Source organism: Malus sylvestris, chromosome 1 (assembly GCF_916048215.2).
Source record: "Malus sylvestris chromosome 1, drMalSylv7.2, whole genome shotgun sequence".
In the NCBI taxonomy this organism is placed as follows: domain Eukaryota; kingdom Viridiplantae; phylum Streptophyta; class Magnoliopsida; order Rosales; family Rosaceae; genus Malus; species Malus sylvestris.
The window spans coordinates 5,181,444-5,201,175 of NC_062260.1; the positions used below are offsets into that span (position 1 = coordinate 5,181,444).

The following is a 19,732-nucleotide window of genomic DNA, read 5'->3' on the forward strand; positions in this document are numbered from 1 at the left end:
ATTTGTGTACTCAATATAAATTAGTTTCTCAGAAGTTGTCATCCAAAACTTTCCTCTATAACCAACAGAATAACTTCCTTAATTGAACCAAGTATGCTTCTTGAAAAAGCCCTAGACGTAGTTTCAAACTTGGCAACAAAGTTTCACAAAAGAAACATCACAGGCGTACATTCATAAAGTGTTAAAAGGGATTCGATTTGGTTCGGTTTCCAAACCTCCAAAACCGAAACCAAACCAATAAAGTTTGGTTCGATTCAGTTTTTCCTTTTTCTGTTAGTTTTTTTTTTTGTTTTTTTTCAGTTTTCGGTTTCGGTTCGATGTTCGGTCTGGATTTTTTCTGTCTTTGGTTTTTTGAATTCACCCTAGTGGTCAGGGTCGTGATAGGCACGGATAAGTAGACTGAGTATAGGGTTCAAAACCTTACCGTTGAAAAACACACGATCGTAGTAAAGTCTAATGCCCAGCCATGCCTGATTAATTTTGTGTTTGTTTCAATTATATAACTGATTAATTTTAATTTGTTTTTGCTCACGTCTCGATCTGGTGTCAATTAAAATTAGTAAGAAGTGGATATCGAGGAGGAAATAATTTTATAAAAAAGGGTCGCATCTTTGTTTCCTTGTGTTTAGTGAGTTTACTGGTTATATTTGGATGGATGTAAATATCAAGGCAAACTTGTGATATGATGTCGATCGTTCTTATGATTCTAGTACAGTATATTCAGCCGGCAGGCAGGCTGGGTCGTATTTGATTTGTCCAAGAAGCGATATTCTATTTAAACTAATCTAAAGTAGATGAACGGAATCGAGGTTTGAGTGCACAAGGAGAGCATACTATTGTCGCTAACTTGACTACATCCACATTTGCTAGAATATAAAGTGGTTTTAATTCAAGGGAACTTTAACAAAAAGCTCCCGGTACTGTTCACTTTAACGAAAAACCACATTTTTACACTAAAAAGCCAATCATGGTACTATTTATTTTACCCTTTATTTTATCCTTATCGTTAAAACTCAAAGTTATCAAACCCTTTTCATTAGTTTTTTTTTTTTTTTTGTTTTTTCAAAGGGAAAGTATCAAATCTCACACACAAGACAGAACAACACCTCCTCCGTTGGTAGATTAGGGACCGCAAAGACCAAAAAATTGTTGAAGAAATATCAAAATCTTACTCATGCCATGGCCATAAACAGGAACTAAACTCACATTTCTACAAAAGAGAAAATTAATTCGACAGATCTCCTGGTCCCTACAGAAAGGAAAAAGAATTTCACATTCTTCCAATAGGGGAGGGAGGATTAAGAAAATCTGATTAATTCAATAGATCTCCTGGCCCCTGCGAATTCGCATTGAATGTGAAGACAATCCAATGACGGTGATGAATCTACTCCTACAAGAAAAGGGTGAACTAATTGCTCTAAGGTTCTGTTTGGACCCAAAATAATACTTTGGGCCGAGTCCATGATTGTTTCCGGTCCAATAAGAAGTATTAGGAATATTCCTACCTTGGGCCTAGCCCAGTAGAGTTCAACCAAATTCTATCAGAAAATGGTTTCGCCTGGATAAGAGTGAAGTGGTCGAATCCTAGTACAATAAGGATTCTTTAGAAGCTAAGGATGCTTTGAATCAGAAAAGATGTCGAGAGTCAAGGGTTGAATCTGAGTGATCAAAGAACTTGGTTTAGAATCCTATAGGAATTAGGATTGGTTAAGACCTAATCAATTTGGGTTGAGGAATTCTAATCCGAGTGAAATTCTGACTCGATTATTGAGGAAATTGCTACTATAAATAAGAAAGGGGTGCGTCATTCAAGGCCCTCTAAATCAACACACAATTGGCCTGTGCAAACAACCTCTCAAAGACCTTGAGATTTTTATTTTCCTTTTCCCTGCCAACACACCTTCAGTTTGGATAAACAACACTGTGGAGTCAACCAGCATCATCTTCAATTTGCTTAAACAGCACTGAAACATTACAATTAGCCGACTGAGAAGCACCTTCAGTTTGGATAAACAACACTGCTTCAAGATCGACTAGTTATTTATCCAAGTCTCGATCAACAAGGATTTCCGAGTCCTTATTGGAAGAGGTCATCTCATTAGCCTTTTCAACAAGGTGAGATGTTACCGCGTTACTTCATTCGGCACACTGAAAGCTAAAATTGGTATTTAACTTCGTAAAACTAGTAGCCTTGTCTTTAGGCTCTAAAACCCGAAGGCTGAGACGTGTTCCTTCCTTGACCGCAGTCGCGAGATCAAGAAGTCAACACCGCGCCCAACACCACATTAACATTCATTACTCCTCGGCTGAGCTTGGTTGAAGAGTTGGCACGCCCCGCATTTGACCGAATGACATAGTTAGCTCACTAATTACTCGATCTGCGCACCACGTAGGTTAAGTAATTTTTAGAGTCAACATGTTCATAACACCATTGCGTTGGCATTACGAATATTTGAAAGGTCTGGTTGCATTTGAATGACTGGAATTTGAAACCACTAAATCAAATGAAGAAAAAGAACAGATAAATTATATAAGCGGAAAATGCTAAAATATGTTTCACATAAATCAAGTCTCAAAAGAGTCAGTACCACACGAGCAATTTTAGGTCCAAGAGTAGTGCTTCTTAGCACAATGCTACAAAGTAAATTAAAGAACCTTGGTTTGGCAAGTAATGCAGAGTCTTGAATCATGATTCACTACTCGAGCAATTTGAAGCCATTCATCCCTCTTCCGACTCTGCCAATGAGTCCAGAAATGAGAATGAAACCAGAACAGAGGACGATTTAAGTTTAAGGGACAGACTATTCTCTCGCATACATATTATTAATCCATCTAAATGATTACATGTGCCACAATGTACCACAAGAGAAGGTAAATCTGAAATTCAAAGTCCCAAATAATATTCACGGAAAGGAATTCATACCATGTATGGCTTCCATGTTGTCTTCCTTGTAAACACCGAGAGGTGAGCCATGGACAGATAAAAGCATCTCCCCAGGCTTTGGGAACCTTACCGTTTTGGGTGTCATCCCAATAGACAGCCTTTGGCTACTAACCTGCAACATAAACCCGAGTTTTCAAGGCCACTCAACGACTTTGTTGGAAAAAAAAAAAAAAAAAAAAAAAAGCTAAGTACTAACTGCTGCCTATTCTTGTCAAAGCTCAATTTCTGTACTAATAAAGCAATAGTTCATTATTTGCTTGACAGTACCAAAATCACTAGAACGTCATATAATACTCTTCTCCAGTTTTCCCCTTTACAAATCAAGTTCCCTCATCAGTCGTTACTGTTTAAGTCCAAAGCTCTTGAGCACGGAAGATGAGCTTACAACATAATCTCCCTTATCCACGTATATTCACCGAAGCAACAAGTTTCCCTTGTAGTTTGTTAGCAAAATGGATAATCAGTTTAACACTTCTTTTAGGTCCTGAAGATAGACACATGTATACTTTGGAACTCATACACTTCATAAGCTGTTTAGGCCTTCTACTTGTTCTGAGCTATGGAAGAATATGTAATCAAACTAAAAGCTATCAACAGAACTACAATCAGAACAAGTGCCGCTCAATATAAACCAAATATGAAAAATCAATCAATTAGGCACAAACCCCAGGAGTTTGGAGAGTATCTTGCTTCCCAAGCATCAGAGAATCAAATGTCTCCTCAGAAACCTACAACAGAAATTTTAGAAAGGTAAATACGTATGTATACATATGTCTGACTGCATGGATGTCTTCACATATGTGTTTCCATGCATGCATGTCCGAGCGTGAGTGGGCTTACGGGTGTGTGTCTATTTAAACATGCCGTACGAAAGTGAACTTCTACCATAACTTATAGCGTGTGAATGCAAAATAAGCATATCACAACAGATGCAAAAACAATTCCGTGATTTTTAGGTGGCCATAAATAATAAGAGAACATACAAAGTCTCTGATCTGAAGATTATCAGCTCCCAGAATGCTTGTTCTCTCTGTCACAGATCAACTCCATCAGGTGAGAAATAAGCAAAGCAAGAACACTGAGGGTACAAAACTTAATCCTCTGATTCTAGTTCTCATGTCCATAGATTAGAATTTGCTAATACCTGCTTTACTAGAAAACTCAAAGCCACCTAAAGGCGGGATTGCAGCTGAGCAGCCAGAATAAGCCATGGACAACCGGCGAAAAAGAGTCTTATGTAAATCTATTCCATCATTCATGGACACATTTCCGTCTTTAACAAGCCATTGGACTTCCATCTGTCCATTTTCTCCATTTGATACAATCGACAGGTTTTGATAGTTGTCTTTAAAAAATTGCAATAAAGGGGTTTGCAGCTGTTCCTTGGTGAAATAGGAGCGGAGCAAACGCAATTCAGTCAGCAGATGTTCAATCTCCACATCACGAATAGCCCTAATGGCAGATATTTGCCGCTCAACTGCAAAAAAAGAAACGCACAATAGGAGCACACTGCAGTAGGTAATCACCAGAGCTTTACTACAAAGTACAATCCTAAATTAAATTAAATTTGAGAATCTAAAACGAAAATTATACCATCTGGGTCTGTGAATTGAGCTTCTTGCTTCTCAATCTGGGGCTCCTTATCATCGGCAACATTTAAATCTGGTTCGGGTGACGAGGCAACTTGCTTTACAGGTTTCCTACCTCTTTTCCTTGCCATATATATGATGATGAAGTGGTAAATTTTGCTTGCTATTATATCCAACAACACAGAGAAGGGCAAAAAAACCCCCACAAATCAAATCAACTATAAAATTCATAACGCGAATAAGAGCAAGAATAAATTGGAAGAATGTAAGTTGAAAGATGCAGAAAACAAAAGATCATTACAAGTAAAAAACGAAAGAAAAGTCGCGCAAATGTGCAATTTAGATGATTGAAGAGATGATGAAAGTAAGCAAAGTTAGGGTTTTGAACGAGGCAAGGCAAGAGGTATACTAACCGGCGACTGTCCGTCGGCGATTGGGTTGCTCGGAGCTTGTACAGTTGCAGTTGCAGTTGCAGCGCTGGGATGGGCAGGACCGGTTGCAAATGAGTTTGAATTTTGAGAGCCTGGTGGTAAACAGATTCGTTTGGGCGGATTGTGAAATTTTGATATTGGTTCACGTCTTGTCTCGACCAGGTCCAATACGACACGTACTTTGTACCAAACCAAGGATAATTTTGTTATGGAAAATTTTATTTGAACTCATTTAAACTATTTATACACCCAACTTACTCTTTGCATCTATTTAATTTTTAACTAAGCTATTAATATCTCTTTAAACCCAAATTTAATACTTAATATACCCCCATAAACCCAATTCAATAAGTGAATTTATTTTTATACCCATTGGATTTTTAATTCAGAAACTGCCGTAACAGGCTGTGCCACTTGACTGCTGAATAGTTACCGCCAAATAAGCTCATTGATTCTTCAACAGATGTAAGATTGAAATCGAAGAAGAAGACTAAGAAGATGGAGAGGAAATGGGGTTTTGGGAGTGAGTTTTGGAGATTGATTTTGGATTTAAGCTTGGTTTATGTGGCGATGTGCGGGTTTTATAAGATGGTTTCGGGTGCATTGAAATCAATTCTGTCGCTGGAGATGGTGAGAAATGTTAGTGAAAAATCTTGGGTTGTGGATGATATGAATGGCAAGTTTCAAAAATGGCTGAGTAGTAGGCCTAGACAATGGATATTTATATGTTATCCATAGAAGTAACCTTGAGAATAACGACGTCACCATTATACATGATTCTTAATCATGTGGTTTAGTCTCTCATTTGAGTTCGGATCATGATGAGACCTTGATTCCCTGGCTTGAGCTATTGCCCTATTAGTGTCGTAGTGTCAGTACATTAGAGACACTTTCTGGTTGGAACCGAATAGAGAGTTCATGAATGAACTCTCTCATTCAAACAACATTGTTGTAAGCTTCTATATGGCAATATATTTTGCATTCATAATGGAACACACTAAAGTCATTAATTTTAATGTTTCCATCCAAATATCTCTTTAGTCATAATAAAGAGATATCTGATTATCTCTTCATTCATAATGAAGAAACATCCAATGATGGATTAGATTCATAATCTAATACATTTACGCTTCCATTACGTTACTCTAATTCTTCCTCATTCTTAAGGAATCCATCCTTTATTATTTCTCAAATACTTAAGGATTCACTTGACAGTTGTCATGGTTCTGATCCTGAGCTTGCATTGATATCGTCTTGTACCGATCTTGGTACAACTCATATCAACGTTTTTCATACAATATAAAATACATAAATCACCTTTCTGCGTATACATAAAGGATTATATTTACGCATTATTTCTTTGGGAGTCAAAGGGTACGTTCCCTTTGAGAAGCGCTACCTCCTAGTCTCACTAGAGTTGTTCTTCTGATTGAAGTTTATCATCATATGAGAAACTTCCTAGCATCTTTTGTCTATCATTAGGGCTTGATATAATCCAATTATATCCTGAAATCTATCATTATAGATTTCCATCCCATGTTTATAGACTATGTCTCCCATATACACTCTATCATTATAGAATGTTTAAAGTCATAACTTTAACGAAGAAGTATTCTTTTCATTTCCAGAATTAATATATCATATATGTATATATTCAAATTTAGGAACATGATTGACTCCCACTAATCTTTTGTAAACCTAGTCAACAAAAGATTCATTTACATCTTTATGAGAAATCAAACGATTTGATCTTTCTCTCATAAGACGCTTATAGCTCCCACTAGCTTGCTAAGATTCATGATGGATGGATCTCTACAACTTACATGTCTTGTGATTCATAGTTTTAGACATATATTATCAAGACTATCTTAATAATGGTTTCGGAAAGTCATATTATGTCCAAACATTGAATCACCATTTAGTTGTGGCTATTAATCTTTGAATTAATTGAAACCAAGACGACGTCAAAGATGGTTTCTTCCAAGTCAACCAATTTCTTTGATAGCAGTCACCTTAAGCTACCAATTAGCTATTAAAGGTTTCACTATTTCGGGTCAAATGGTACTTTACCATTTCCTTAAGTATATGTCATATGTACACTCAATGTAGTCATAAGGATTTTCATTCTTATTTCTTTTGAATTAAGAGGTGTAACTCTATGACATAGTCATAAAGTTCAAACCATTCAACTGAGACGGTTTATAAATCTTTCTCGACTACCTTGGAGCTTGTGGTGTAGGAACTAGGTTGTTATATTTGTTGATTATCTTGTCTCTCAAAGAACCCATTCTTTGAGTTCTATCTCTCATTCATTTGCGTCAGACAAATCATATTGTAGGATTACAATGAACTACCCAACAAAACAACATTTGTTAGTTGGTTTATAGAAGTGATATCCAAAGGTTAATTTAAGGATATCCACAAGATAATTCTCAAACAAATATTGCTTATTAGCACACAACCCCAAATCTTAACACGATTAAGACTTATCTTTCTTTCCAACTACATCCTATGGAGTTATGAAAATTTTGGAAGATCTTCTAATTGACAATCATATTGTCTTAGAAGTATATATCCTATATATGGGTAATTGATAACATCCAACAAACTAAATCTTATTAAAGTTCGTTCTTCTCCTAATGGAGAAATCCATTATCTTATGATGCTTCTTTCCTTGATATCTTTCAAGGAAACTGTTCTAAAGTGTTACCTTTCCTTGGATCAAATCTAAGGAGGTAAATACTTTAGACGTCTTACTCATCAACTTACATTCTTGAATTCTTTGAAACCTTTTGCAAAATATTCGGACTTGTGTTTATTCAAAATAAACGATAGACAATCGAGAGCGATCTTCGGTGAATGTCATACAACATGAGTAGTATTATGTTGTGGACAAGTGCCACTAACATCTAAGTGAATTAACCTCAACAACTTTGTGATTCTTTCTTCCTTTCCAAAAGAATAAAGATTCAAACATTTTGCCTCTATACAATTTTAACAAGAAGGCATTGGATCCGGATCTAATGATCCAAGGCATCCATCTATGACGAACTCATAATTTCTGTTTTAGAGGTATCACATCTCAGTTGGGATTAGTCACTACCTTACAATCTTTTGGGTTTTAAGCATCGTTATATTCTAAACAGTTGACACTACCATATCATCTCTACTATAGAGATAATCAATTAGATTACAATAATCTAATCATTCATTAATAAAGAACAATGTTTTGTCAAACAAAACATTCATCCATTTCTCATACGGAATTAAGTTCCTTTATTCAAATTGGAATGTAAGGACAATCTTTGTTTTTCCATTTTCTTTGGTAGTTCATATGAGGAAGTAAGTACTACTTGCTTTCGCAGAGATCTACATTTGATTCACGTTCCGAATGTGAAGTACTTTCTCTTCTCTCATTAATCTTCTACTTCTTATTAGCCACACTTTTACAACGATTGTAAAACATAGTTACTAATACGGAATCAAGCATTCAAGTGGAAGAACCAACTGTTTTGAACTATTCAAGAACAATTTACAACACCTTCGAAAGGTGTGTTCTTGACATTTGCAAGACATTTCTTGCAAATACCCCTTCCAATGTCCATCCTTTCGTAAAGAAAGTTTGTTCCCTTGGAGTTATTTCGCCTTCTTCATTTGACTTCTCCTTTGACTACAATAGTCATGGTCCCTAAACTCCCACTATCTCTCTTGAAACTTATTTCAATTGTGTTATATACATCAAACAATTTGGAGAGCGTGTGGTTATTGTTCACTATATATAGTTTACAATAAACTTAGTGAACCATTTGGATAGGGACACAAAAGTGAAGTCCTTGCCTAGTTTCCGTCTCGTGAAGTGGTTTAACACTTCAACACTCAATGATTCAAAATCATCATAAGTCCATGTTGATGGACTATTTTTGTCAACCAACCATTATGTTCTAAACATAATTACAAACTTTCAAGAGTTGTTCAAGGCAACTCTCATTTCTTCATACAACAATTTGTAAGTGAAGAATCATGGCACATAAAGTGTCCATGCCTTTGTGCTTACTTCTCAAGTTCCTTGTTCATGTAACAAAGAAACGAGCACTAATGTTTGCGTTAACTAAGGGTTGTTCAAAGCAACTCTTACTTCTTCATACAACAATTTGTAATTGAAGAATTATGACATTAAAAGTGTTGTCCTCTTTATGATAGACTTATCTAACACGTTCTTCCAATGATACATTATCAATAGGAAGATTGCGAGGATGAGACTACTTAGGTACATATACAAGCCATTAAAGACAATCTATGGGATTGTAGTACCAAGTCCGGAAACTAAAGCTTTCGGCTCTTTCTTTGTCAAGTTTTGAATAGCGTTTGCAAATATATTGGTAAATAAATACATAACGAATATAAATTGATTGATTTTAAGCCATTTGATCCGGGTCTTTAAATCAAATAGCACTACCCACTATTTTTGGTAAATTCCATATCCCTCATCGGAATTCGAGAGTTTTGGAGGAAACTCTTAGTAGGGTATGAGAGACTCATCATTACCAAGCCCACCTCATAATGATATGATGTTGGCTAGCATCAATAATAATGAGAGAGTACGCTTACTCATTTGCATCTCTAGCAAGTACCCATCTTATTTGGCCTCTAGAGAATGAAGCCTCACAATGATATGATGTTGGCTCCATTGCCCTTAGTGAAGTCATTCCCACCATGCAAGTTCGAGTAGGGGTTCAAGAACAACTTCACAATGATATGATGTTGATCATTCTCGTTGCCTACCTTCACAACATCATGTATGCATATAGAACTCCTCCTGAGTGTAAGCATGCACTTTGTACTCCCCCATGATAGGGTGAAGTCGGTGTACGAGTCACAAACGATCGGAGCCTACCACGGTGGAAGGCCACAAAAGAGTGTTTAAAGCACTCTCACGCTTATCAACTTAATAATGATTTGGTTGAGGGTTTTAGGTCTCATCACATATAAGCATGCACTTTAATCTTATTAAACAATTTGCTCCTATTACAACTATTGATCCATGTGATTGACTTAGTTGTATATGATACTCCCACTATGCTTGTAAAACGGTTTTTAAAGTAAGAGTATATGATACTACTAACATAAGGTTTGCATTAATTGATGGACTATATAGTTGCCTTAGGGCCTTAGGATGACTATGAACCTTTGATTCGATCCAACACGAGCCTAGTGTTGAATCTCGGTCTAGGGATGGTGATTGATTTTAGTTACTTGTTTAATCACAGTAAGGCGTGTTTTCTTATTGGGCATTGGACCCTCTACTTCATTTTCATGCATATCAAATAAAGCAAGAAAGAATTACTTCAAAGTAAAGAAGAGCTTATACTCTTTTACAACATTTGATCAAAACAAATTACTTTAAAGTAAAGAAGAGCTTATGCTCTTTTACAATATTTGATCATATCAAATTACAACCAAAATCTAATCTACACATTCCCATGGTTCAAACAAAATTTGAGACGGCCTTTCACATAGCTCAATTATCGTAGGCTTAGGTTCATAATCACCCTTTCTTTAATTAATTAACGCTTTAACTAATTAAACTTGAATGCAACATTTTCATTTGGTTTTTGTATCCATAGAATTGATTTAAATGGAGCTAAATGAAATGAAAATCCAATTCTCATTTAAAGGTACAGAACTATTTTGTTCTTAACTAATTTGGGCCGAAAAATAATAACCTCAACCATTGGGCTATATTGCAAAACACAAACTTTTGAGGTCACTTTGTAAAAACACAAAAGTCCACTACTTCATGTAATTACAACTAGAACCCAAAAATTTCATCAAATACAAAAACTTCATTAAAAGAGCAAAATATTTTGTCCTTTAGTGATTTTGGGCCTTTACGTAAAAATGTAAACTTTCGGGTCAAAGTACAAATACGCATGATAGGAGCATATTTATGCGACTTAGTTAGCTTGTTTTCTTGCGTTTTCATAATTAGTTTGTGTTTATTATAGTGTTTTAAGTTATTTTCGTGTGTTTGTAGGTCTATATGACAAAGTTGGCAAGAAAGTGCAATTTGGAGCTTTTTGAGGCAGTTTTGGGCATCAAATGGATGGCTTATGAATGGAGCAAGATGGATGGACAAATTTGAAGTTCAAGAGGCTAGGAATGAGCTGAAAAGAGTGAAGAAATAAATCCAAGACAAAGAAGATAAGGAATTAGCTCAAAAGAAGGAACATTATCCAAAACCTTATCCAACCTTATCTTATCTTATCCTTGCCTATCTAGCCTTATCTTATCTTATCTTATCCAAATCAGTTTGTGCCTTAATTCCAGCTATTTCTAAGGGATAATTATGCATTTAAAACATATATTTCAGATTCTAGAACCCTTATCCCTTAAGTGCCGCATAGATGCCCTTACCTAGGTGAATTAGGACTTGTAATCCTTCTCTAAAACCATGCCGTGTATCCTTGTTCATTTAGGATCAGAAATAGGAGTTGGAACAACCTTTCTAGAAGGCCTTATCCCTTGTCCTACAAATCTGGCGCCTGGACCCTTTCTAGAAGCTCTAGAACCTGCAATCCTTTTCCCTTAGGATTGTGCAAACCTTTTCCCTTCAGATTTTGGTGAACCCCAGTCCTTTTCCTTCATGAATTGTGCCAAATACACATTCATTTCCTTCAGAAATTTGTGGGTTTCCCTAGCCCTATAAATACAAACATTTGTGCAGCAATTAAACCACCACCCTTTACCATATTTTTCTACACTCATACATCCCTCAAACACATTCATCCCTCATTGTGCCGTGAGTATTGCAAGGAGAAAGAGGAGGAGCCTTTGTGCTGTGCCTATGCCCCAATCTTTGGGAGTGCTGGAGCGTTCTTAGGTGTTTTCCATCTTTTTACTTTCAATGTTTAATTTAAGTTATCTTTGTTTAATTGCGAACATGAGGAACTAATTTCTTTATAGTTAGAAGGTGAATTCAAAGCCATGATCATATGTTTTATATGAATTGATTTCTTCCAATTATTGTTTCATGAATCATGAATGTGGTTTACTTATCTGTTTTATTAAGAACTTGTTCTTGTATGTTGATTAAGGTGGCCAACTTAGTTTGCATGCATGAATTTGATGCTAGAGTATAAAGAAATTTCACCTAATCGTTATGAACTTATATTCATGAGTAGTAAAAGTTGCTAGTCACGATTGTGTTTAGTAAATCCTAGGCAAGAGTAACATACTTTTCATAGTTATGAATGTCTTGTCAATGCTTATGGTTTCCATTAAACTTAATGATCTTTGTTAAGTGTTTCTATCATGCGTATTCCATAGTTAGGGAACTTGATAAAGAATAATTTGGTTGTGATGCGTTTTCCATTCAATTCAATGAATCTAGGGAAATCTGAGAATTAATTAGTTCAATACAATTAATTTGGGGCATTGTGATTCATGGTTTATCGAAAGAATAATTGGAAATCGATTCGTATGCATATGACATGTGTGGAGAAGGAACCCTCTAACTAGCCTTTCACCATTCTATTTCATCAATTTCGTGTCTTCTTAAGTTTGTTTTACAAGTTTCTGTTTTTAAGTTTTAATTTCATCAAAACAAAATCCCTTTTTCTTAAGTCTTGTTTTTAGAGTTAAAACCTGTTTTCTTTTAGTCTTTTGAGTCAAGTTAAGTTTATTTTCGTCCAAATCACTTGTTAGGTCTAGAATTGAGTCAATTTCATCTAGTTTTGATGTTTTGAGTGTTTTAAGTTAGTTTTGAGTCTATAGAGTCTAGTTTAGTGTTTTTGAGTTTTATTTGAGTTGATTAGCATCCCTAGTTAATCCCCGGTCTAGAACGATCCCTACTTGCTTAATACTACAATTGTCATCAATAGGGTTTAATTTGTGTGTCAAGTTAATTTTAACATCAACACAAAAGTATCAAAACTTTATGTAATTGCATTTAAGCCCCAAAAGTACCTTATTTAATAGGGTGGCCGGTTTTGGATGAGAGGTGTCATAAAACTTTTGAATTTTTCAACAAAAGTGAAAGGTGATGGGTAGGTTTGAAAAAGTGATTTCCATAAAACATGGTTTCTTGAAACAAGGAAAAGGTGCAAGTGATTGGTATGGTGTGAATAGTAGAAAAGGTATGGGTATTGATTGAAAATTCAAACCATCCATCACTAACAAAAACTTTATGTAAACAACCAAAAATTTTGAATCAAAATACCCAACCTTTTTGTTCTTGCTAAAAACATAACAAGAACAATGAAGAACATCCATGAAAACTCATAAGAGCTCCATGAACATTTTTCACCCAAAAACTCTCAAACTTAGGGGAAAAAACATATTACCATACTAGGGTACTTAGGGGTTCCTAATGTCACTTTAAAACACTTTTAACAAGACAAACATGAACCCAAAAATCCACCCTTTGGATTTGGCCGAATTTCCCCAAAAACATGACACCAAATTTTAGCTCCAAAATTCATGCTCATATGAACTACATCTACAACATTTGAGATGACAAATTTTCTAACAAAATTTACATTCAAAGAAGCAAGAATAAAGCTTGTAACAATTACAACATTCAAATCATAAACTATGAAAATACAAAACCCAAAAGGATTCACCAACTACTAGACCTAGGCTCTGATACCACTTGAAGGAAATTTTGTGAAAAACATGTTCATTTGAGCAACATCTATGACATGCAATTAACAATTAAAGGCCCAATCATGCTTTATGCACTCAAAAACAAAACATTACCCATGAAATTCAAAGCCTAATAGTTATGTGAACCAAGACTCAACTCAAGAACAAAGTGAGTTGAGAAATTTTATACCTTTGAAGCACCTCTTGGCTTGGCAAAGGTTAATCACCCACGTGAGAGTTGGAAATGTGCCCTAAAACCAATCATATGATGATACTTTACGGACATTTCACATGTTAAACTAATCTAGTTTAATATCAAGGGCAAAGATTATTGTTTGAGCCGTCTCATATAAATGTTATATGCTTCAACAATAAGTCCAAGGAATATGTGATTGGGAGAATGCAATCTAAAGAAGTTAGATTCATGAGACCATTCTTTCGTAGACACATCCTAAACGTTTCTGATCATAGGATTGCCAATTGGGCATTGACAGTCCGTTAAGATCAGTACGTCCTGTGTCTTCTCTCAGGGAGAGTGACTAGTCTCGAGTCATTGGTGTGTGTGACATCAAGACAAGTACGTAGGTGCTCAGTAGAGAATGAGTTCACTGAACACGATCAATGAAGAGTTCTCATATTCATGTCACATGAGAACTCATGGTTGGGATAATGCAAAGTAGTCCTTTGACCTGAGGCATCACAGCTGTCTTGTGGTTAAGTCCTTGATCTTTGATTATGTCAAAGTCACCCCATCGGGGTGTCCACAGCATCGTTGGGGTTAAGCCACTTAGCCATGGAGACAAGTGAATGCGCAACAAGGGATCTCTAACCTTCAAACCGTTTAAGGGAGAATACTTTATGATATGATTAAGAATCTTTGGCCAAAGTATGAATGAGATTTAGGAAAGCGTTCCAAATCACATTCAAGGTAATCATATAAGCACACGAATCACATTGGATAGTAGACATGAATAAATAAACTATCAAACCAAACAATGTGGTCAAGAGTATTGTATTAGAGAAAGGCCGTATTGCATTTGTAATCCTAAACTGAATAGGTTCTCCACCTCTTCTGATTAGCTTGGGTAACCATGATATGCTGCTAGGTGTCACTCATGGTTTGTGGAAGCCCTAAACGTGTGTAATTACTAAAGGGAGAATTGAAAGTAAGTTTCAATTCACAATCGATGTAAAATGGTTTTAATTGCCCACTGCCTCGCTAAAAGGAACCTAATGGATCGTACACCGTGTAAGGTGGAGATTGAAGAAACAATGGAAATGAGTAAGAATAATTAAATGGTTTAATTATTTATGGCAAGGATTAATTAATATGTTAATTAATCAAACGAATAAAGTTCGTTAAAGACCTCGGGATAGTTTTGGGCCTCAAGGCCCAATGGGCTTCGAACGTCAAGTCCATTGACTTAAGTTGTATGACAACTTAATTCACAAAGGCCCAATTAGGCCAATAATATCCCATGGCCGGCCATTTGGTTTTGGAGTGGGTTTTGGACTTATTTACAAGTTTGTCACTCCAATGAATTAAGGTATAAATATGACTTTATAGCCAAAATTCATTTAGGGTTTGTTTTGGAGAAAATTGGAGAGAACATGTCTCTCCATTTCTCTCTAAAGAGGCCGGCCCCTTGGAGGGTGTATCTAGCCATACTAACTACTCCAAGGTCACTCATTTCTTCTCCAATCTAACCTTGGTGAAGAGACTTAGAGGTTCTCAATTTTGGGAACTTGGAGAAACCTTTTCATCCATCCAAATCCATAGATTTAAGATGCAAGGAATGAAGGCCCTCTCTTTGGGTGATTAGCCTTTGCTTATGCAAAGAGGAATCTACAAAGGTATAAATCTCAACTCACTTTGTTTTGAGTTGATTAATGGTTCACCAATCTACTAGGCTTTGAATTTCATGGTTAATGTTTTGTTTTTGAATGGATGCAAGCATGATTCCGCCTTTTAATTGTTAAATGCATGCTATAGATGTTATTCAAATGAACATGTTTTCACAAAATTATCCTTCAAGTGGTATCAGAGCCTAGGTCTAGTAGTTGGTGAATCCTTTTGGGTTTTGTAGTTCATAGTTTTGATTTAAAAGTTGTAATATGTTACAAGCTTTATTCTTGTTTCTTTGAATGTAAATTTTGTTAGAAAATTTGCCATCTCAAATGTTGTAGATGTAGTTCATATGAGCATGAATATTGGAGCTAAAATTTGGTGCCATGATTTTGGGAAAATTCGGCCAAATATGATAGGATTTTTACTGCTTATGTGAATGCGATAAAAACCTCCTATTTTACTTGCAAGAATCACAAGGTTATTGTAGTATAAACGGATCTCGCAAGGTCATTCTCCACAGGGATTATTAAATAATTCGAAACAAATCAGATTTCAATTAATGATTGTAAAGTAGAAATTTAGATGATTGATTTTATAACCTACTTAAATTAAAAACGAATTTAACTATTAATGATAAGACAATCTGCAATATTAAAACTAGAGAGAAGAAAACAGTTATGAAAAAAATCAAATTGAGAAGGCACTAGGGTTCCACCATCACCTAGTAATCCTATGAATTTTTACCCATTACTTATGATCTACACATACCACTTTGAAGGTTAGATTTTCCTAATTCATATTCTACTTGGAACCTCCAACGTAGAACGTATATCTAACATGCAACCCGTCCGGACGTTCGGATCAAATATGAACATGAAAGACTCATTATGCTTTATGAAAATCCTTTGAAAAACCATGCGTAGAACGTATATCTAACATGCAACCCGTCCGGACGTTCGGATCAAATATGAACATGAAAGACTCATTATGCTTTATGAAAATCCTTTGAAAAACCATGCAATCCTTAAGACGTGATATTCTTCCTAAGAGAAATTACAATTATTAATCACAAGAAGCCAGCGTCAATTTCAGGGAACCTTCCGACCAAAATTGCATCAAATTACTTTTCTAAAGATCCTAATGGTGATCAGGCATTACGACAATTAGATAGTTTTTATCCCGGTGATTAACAATTCAAAGTACGCATGCAATCGATCATAAGCAATTAAATAAAAATCACATATTCATGCTAAGGCTCAAGGCTTCGCCCTAGCAACAGAAATTAGTTCCGCATATTCATAATTGAAATCATAGAAAATATTCTTAAGAAAAAGATTGAAAACACCTTCAAGTAGAAAATCTTCAAAACCCTAGCACTTCTCTCTGTCTCCAATATTGCATAAAATAAAGCGTAATCTAAAACTGTAGACGGCCAAGCAATATATCTGCTAAGCCACCACCCAAACCCTAGCAAACTAAAATTAATAAAAACCCTAAATAAAAATAATAAAATTCGTCTAAAATCTGAACAGCCACGTTTTGGCCCAAAAGCTGCTCCAAAACTGGCCCAATATAGCTGGATTTGATGTTTGGAATATTCTGAACACTTTTCCAGAAGGCCACGAACCCATCCGAGGTCATCTTGGGCTCCAAAAACGCAATTTAAGCCCAAAAACGTCATTTTCCAGCACTGCACACTGCTTCTTTATTTCATCACCAGAAAATAACCGCTTGGTGAAAAAATCCCAAATTTTGATACGATCAAGCTAAGTGACTCACGAACGTCCTCCAATTAAAATTACTCCAAAATTCATCCATTTGGTCCTGTTTTGCTCTAGAGGAAGTCGAAAGTCCTATATTGAAAATACAATTCAAAGTATCAAAATTCTTCCAATATATTAACCAAAATATACTAAGATTAGGGTAAAATATATAATATAAAATCTACTCATCAAAATACATAGGGTGATTTTTTGGGTTCTTGTTTGACTTGTTAAAAGTGTTTTAAAGTGACTTTTGGAACCCCTATGTACCCTAGTTTGGTTATATGTTATTTCCCTAAAGTTTGAATGGTTTTGGAATGTTTTTGGGTGAAAAATGTTCATGGAAATTTTTTGAGTTTTTCATGAATGTTCTTCATTGTTCTTGACATTTTAGCCAAGAACAAAAAGTTTTGTGTTTTGATTCAAAGTTTTGATTTATTTCATAAAGTTTATGTTTTATGATTTTCAAATGTTTAAATGTTTTAGATATTTGTTTAAATGGTGTAAGAGATATTGGTGGGTGTGTAAGGATTAATTTCCTTTCACACACACCACTTGCACCACTTGATTGCTTTATGTCAAAACTCACAAATCAACACACACATCACTCCATTTCTTCTTCCAAAACCGGCCACCCCCTAGTGGGGGTACTTTTGGGGCCTTTTATGCAATTACATAAAGTTTTGATACTTTTGTGTATTTGCACTTTGGCCCAAAAGTTTACGTTTTTACGTTTAGGTCCAAAAACGCTAAAGGACAAATTGTTTTGCTCCTTTAATGAAGTTTTTACATTGTTTAAATTTTGGGTTCTAGTGTAATTACATGAAGTAGTGGACTTTTGTGTTCTTACAAAGTGACCCCAAAAGTTTATGTTTTTGCAATATTGCCCAAAGGTTGTGGTAATTGCATTTTGGCCCAAATTAGGTAGAGAACAAAATTTTTTTGTCTCTTTAAATGAGAATTGGATTTTCATTTCATTTAGCTCCATTTAAATCAATTTTATGGATACAAAAACCAAATGAAAATGTTGCATTCAATTTAATTAGTTAAAGTGTTAATTAATTAAAGGATGATTATGAACCTAAGCCTAATATAATTGAGCTATGTGAAAGGCCGTTTCAAATTTGTTTGAACCATGGGAATGTGTAGATTAGATTTTGGTTGTAATTTGATTTGATCAAATGTTGTAAAAGGGCATAAGCCCTTCTTTACTTTAAGGTAATTTGTTTTATGCAAATGTTGTAATGAGCATAAGCTCACCTTTACTTTGAAGTACTTCTTTCTTGCTTTATTTGATATGCATGAAAATGAAGTAGTTGGGTCCAACGCCCCTAAGACAACACGCCTTAATGTGATTAAATGCGTAACTAAAATCAATCTCCATCCCTAGACCGAGATTCAACACAAGGCTCGTGTTGAATCTAAACAAAGGTTCATAGTCATCCTAAGGCCCTAAGGCAACTATATAGTCCATCAATGAATGCAAACCTTATGTTAGTAGTATCATATACTCTTGCTTTAAAAACCGTTTTATAAGCATAGTGGGAGTATTATATACAACTAAAACAATCAAATGGACCAATAGTTGTAATAGGACCAAAATTGTTTTAATATAGATTAAAATGAATGTTTATATGTGATGAGACCTAAAACCCTCAACCAAACCATTATTAAGTTGATAAGCGTGAGAGTGCTTTGAACACTCTTTCGTGGCCTTCTACCATGGTAGCTCCAATCGTTTATGACTTGTACACTGCCTTCACCCTATTATGGGGGAGTGCAAAGTGCATGCTTATACTCAGGAGGAGTCTATATACATACTTGATGAGGTGAGTGTTGGCAACGAGGATGGCCAATATCATATCATTGTGAGGCTATTCTTGAACCCCTTCATGAACTAAGCATGGTGGGAATGACTTAACTAAGTGCAATGGAGCCAATATCATATCATTGTGAGGTTACATTCTCTAGAGGCCAAATAAGATGGGTACTTGCAAGAGATGCAAATGAGTAAGTGTACTCTCTCATTATTATTAATGCTAGCCAATATCATATCATTGTGAGGTGGGCTTGGTAGTAGTGAGTCTCCCATACCCTACTAAGAGTTTCATCCAAAACTCTCGAATTCCAATGAGGGATATGGAATTTGCCAAAAATAGTGGGTGATGCTATTTGATTTAAAGACCCGAATCAAATGGCTTAAAATCAATCAATTTATATTCGTTATGTATTTGTTTACCAATATATTTGCAAACGCTATCCAACACTTGACAAATAAAAGCCGAAAGCTTTAGTTTCCGGACTTGGTACTACAAAACCATAGATTGTCTTTAATGGCTTGTAAATGTACCTAAGTAGTCTCATCCTCACAATCTTCCTATTGATAATGTATCAGTAGAAGAATATGTTAGAAAATGTCTATCATAAAGAGGACAACACTTTTAATGTCATAATTCTTCAATTACAAATTGTTGTATGAAGAAATAAGAGTTGCTTTGAACAACCCTTAGTCA

At 35.4% G+C, this 19,732-nt stretch overlaps 1 protein-coding gene and 1 long non-coding RNA gene across 2 annotated transcripts in view; one reads left to right on the forward strand and one right to left on the reverse strand.

Moving 5' to 3' along the window:
• The window catches only part of LOC126621815 (uncharacterized), a 64,146-nt gene that overhangs the window by 29,805 nt on the left and 14,609 nt on the right, over positions 1-19,732 (forward strand). The window lies entirely within an intron of this gene.
• On the reverse strand, positions 2,543-5,118 carry LOC126621802 (uncharacterized). Its single transcript, XM_050290390.1, has 7 exons — positions 4,947-5,118; positions 4,538-4,696; positions 4,089-4,421; positions 3,928-3,974; positions 3,610-3,672; positions 2,924-3,056; positions 2,543-2,736 (listed from the first exon to the last, which is right to left on the reverse strand). Exons 2-7 carry the CDS (start codon positions 4,662-4,664, stop codon positions 2,720-2,722), a joined length of 720 nt encoding a protein of 239 aa, XP_050146347.1. The 5' UTR covers positions 4,665-4,696; positions 4,947-5,118; the 3' UTR covers positions 2,543-2,719.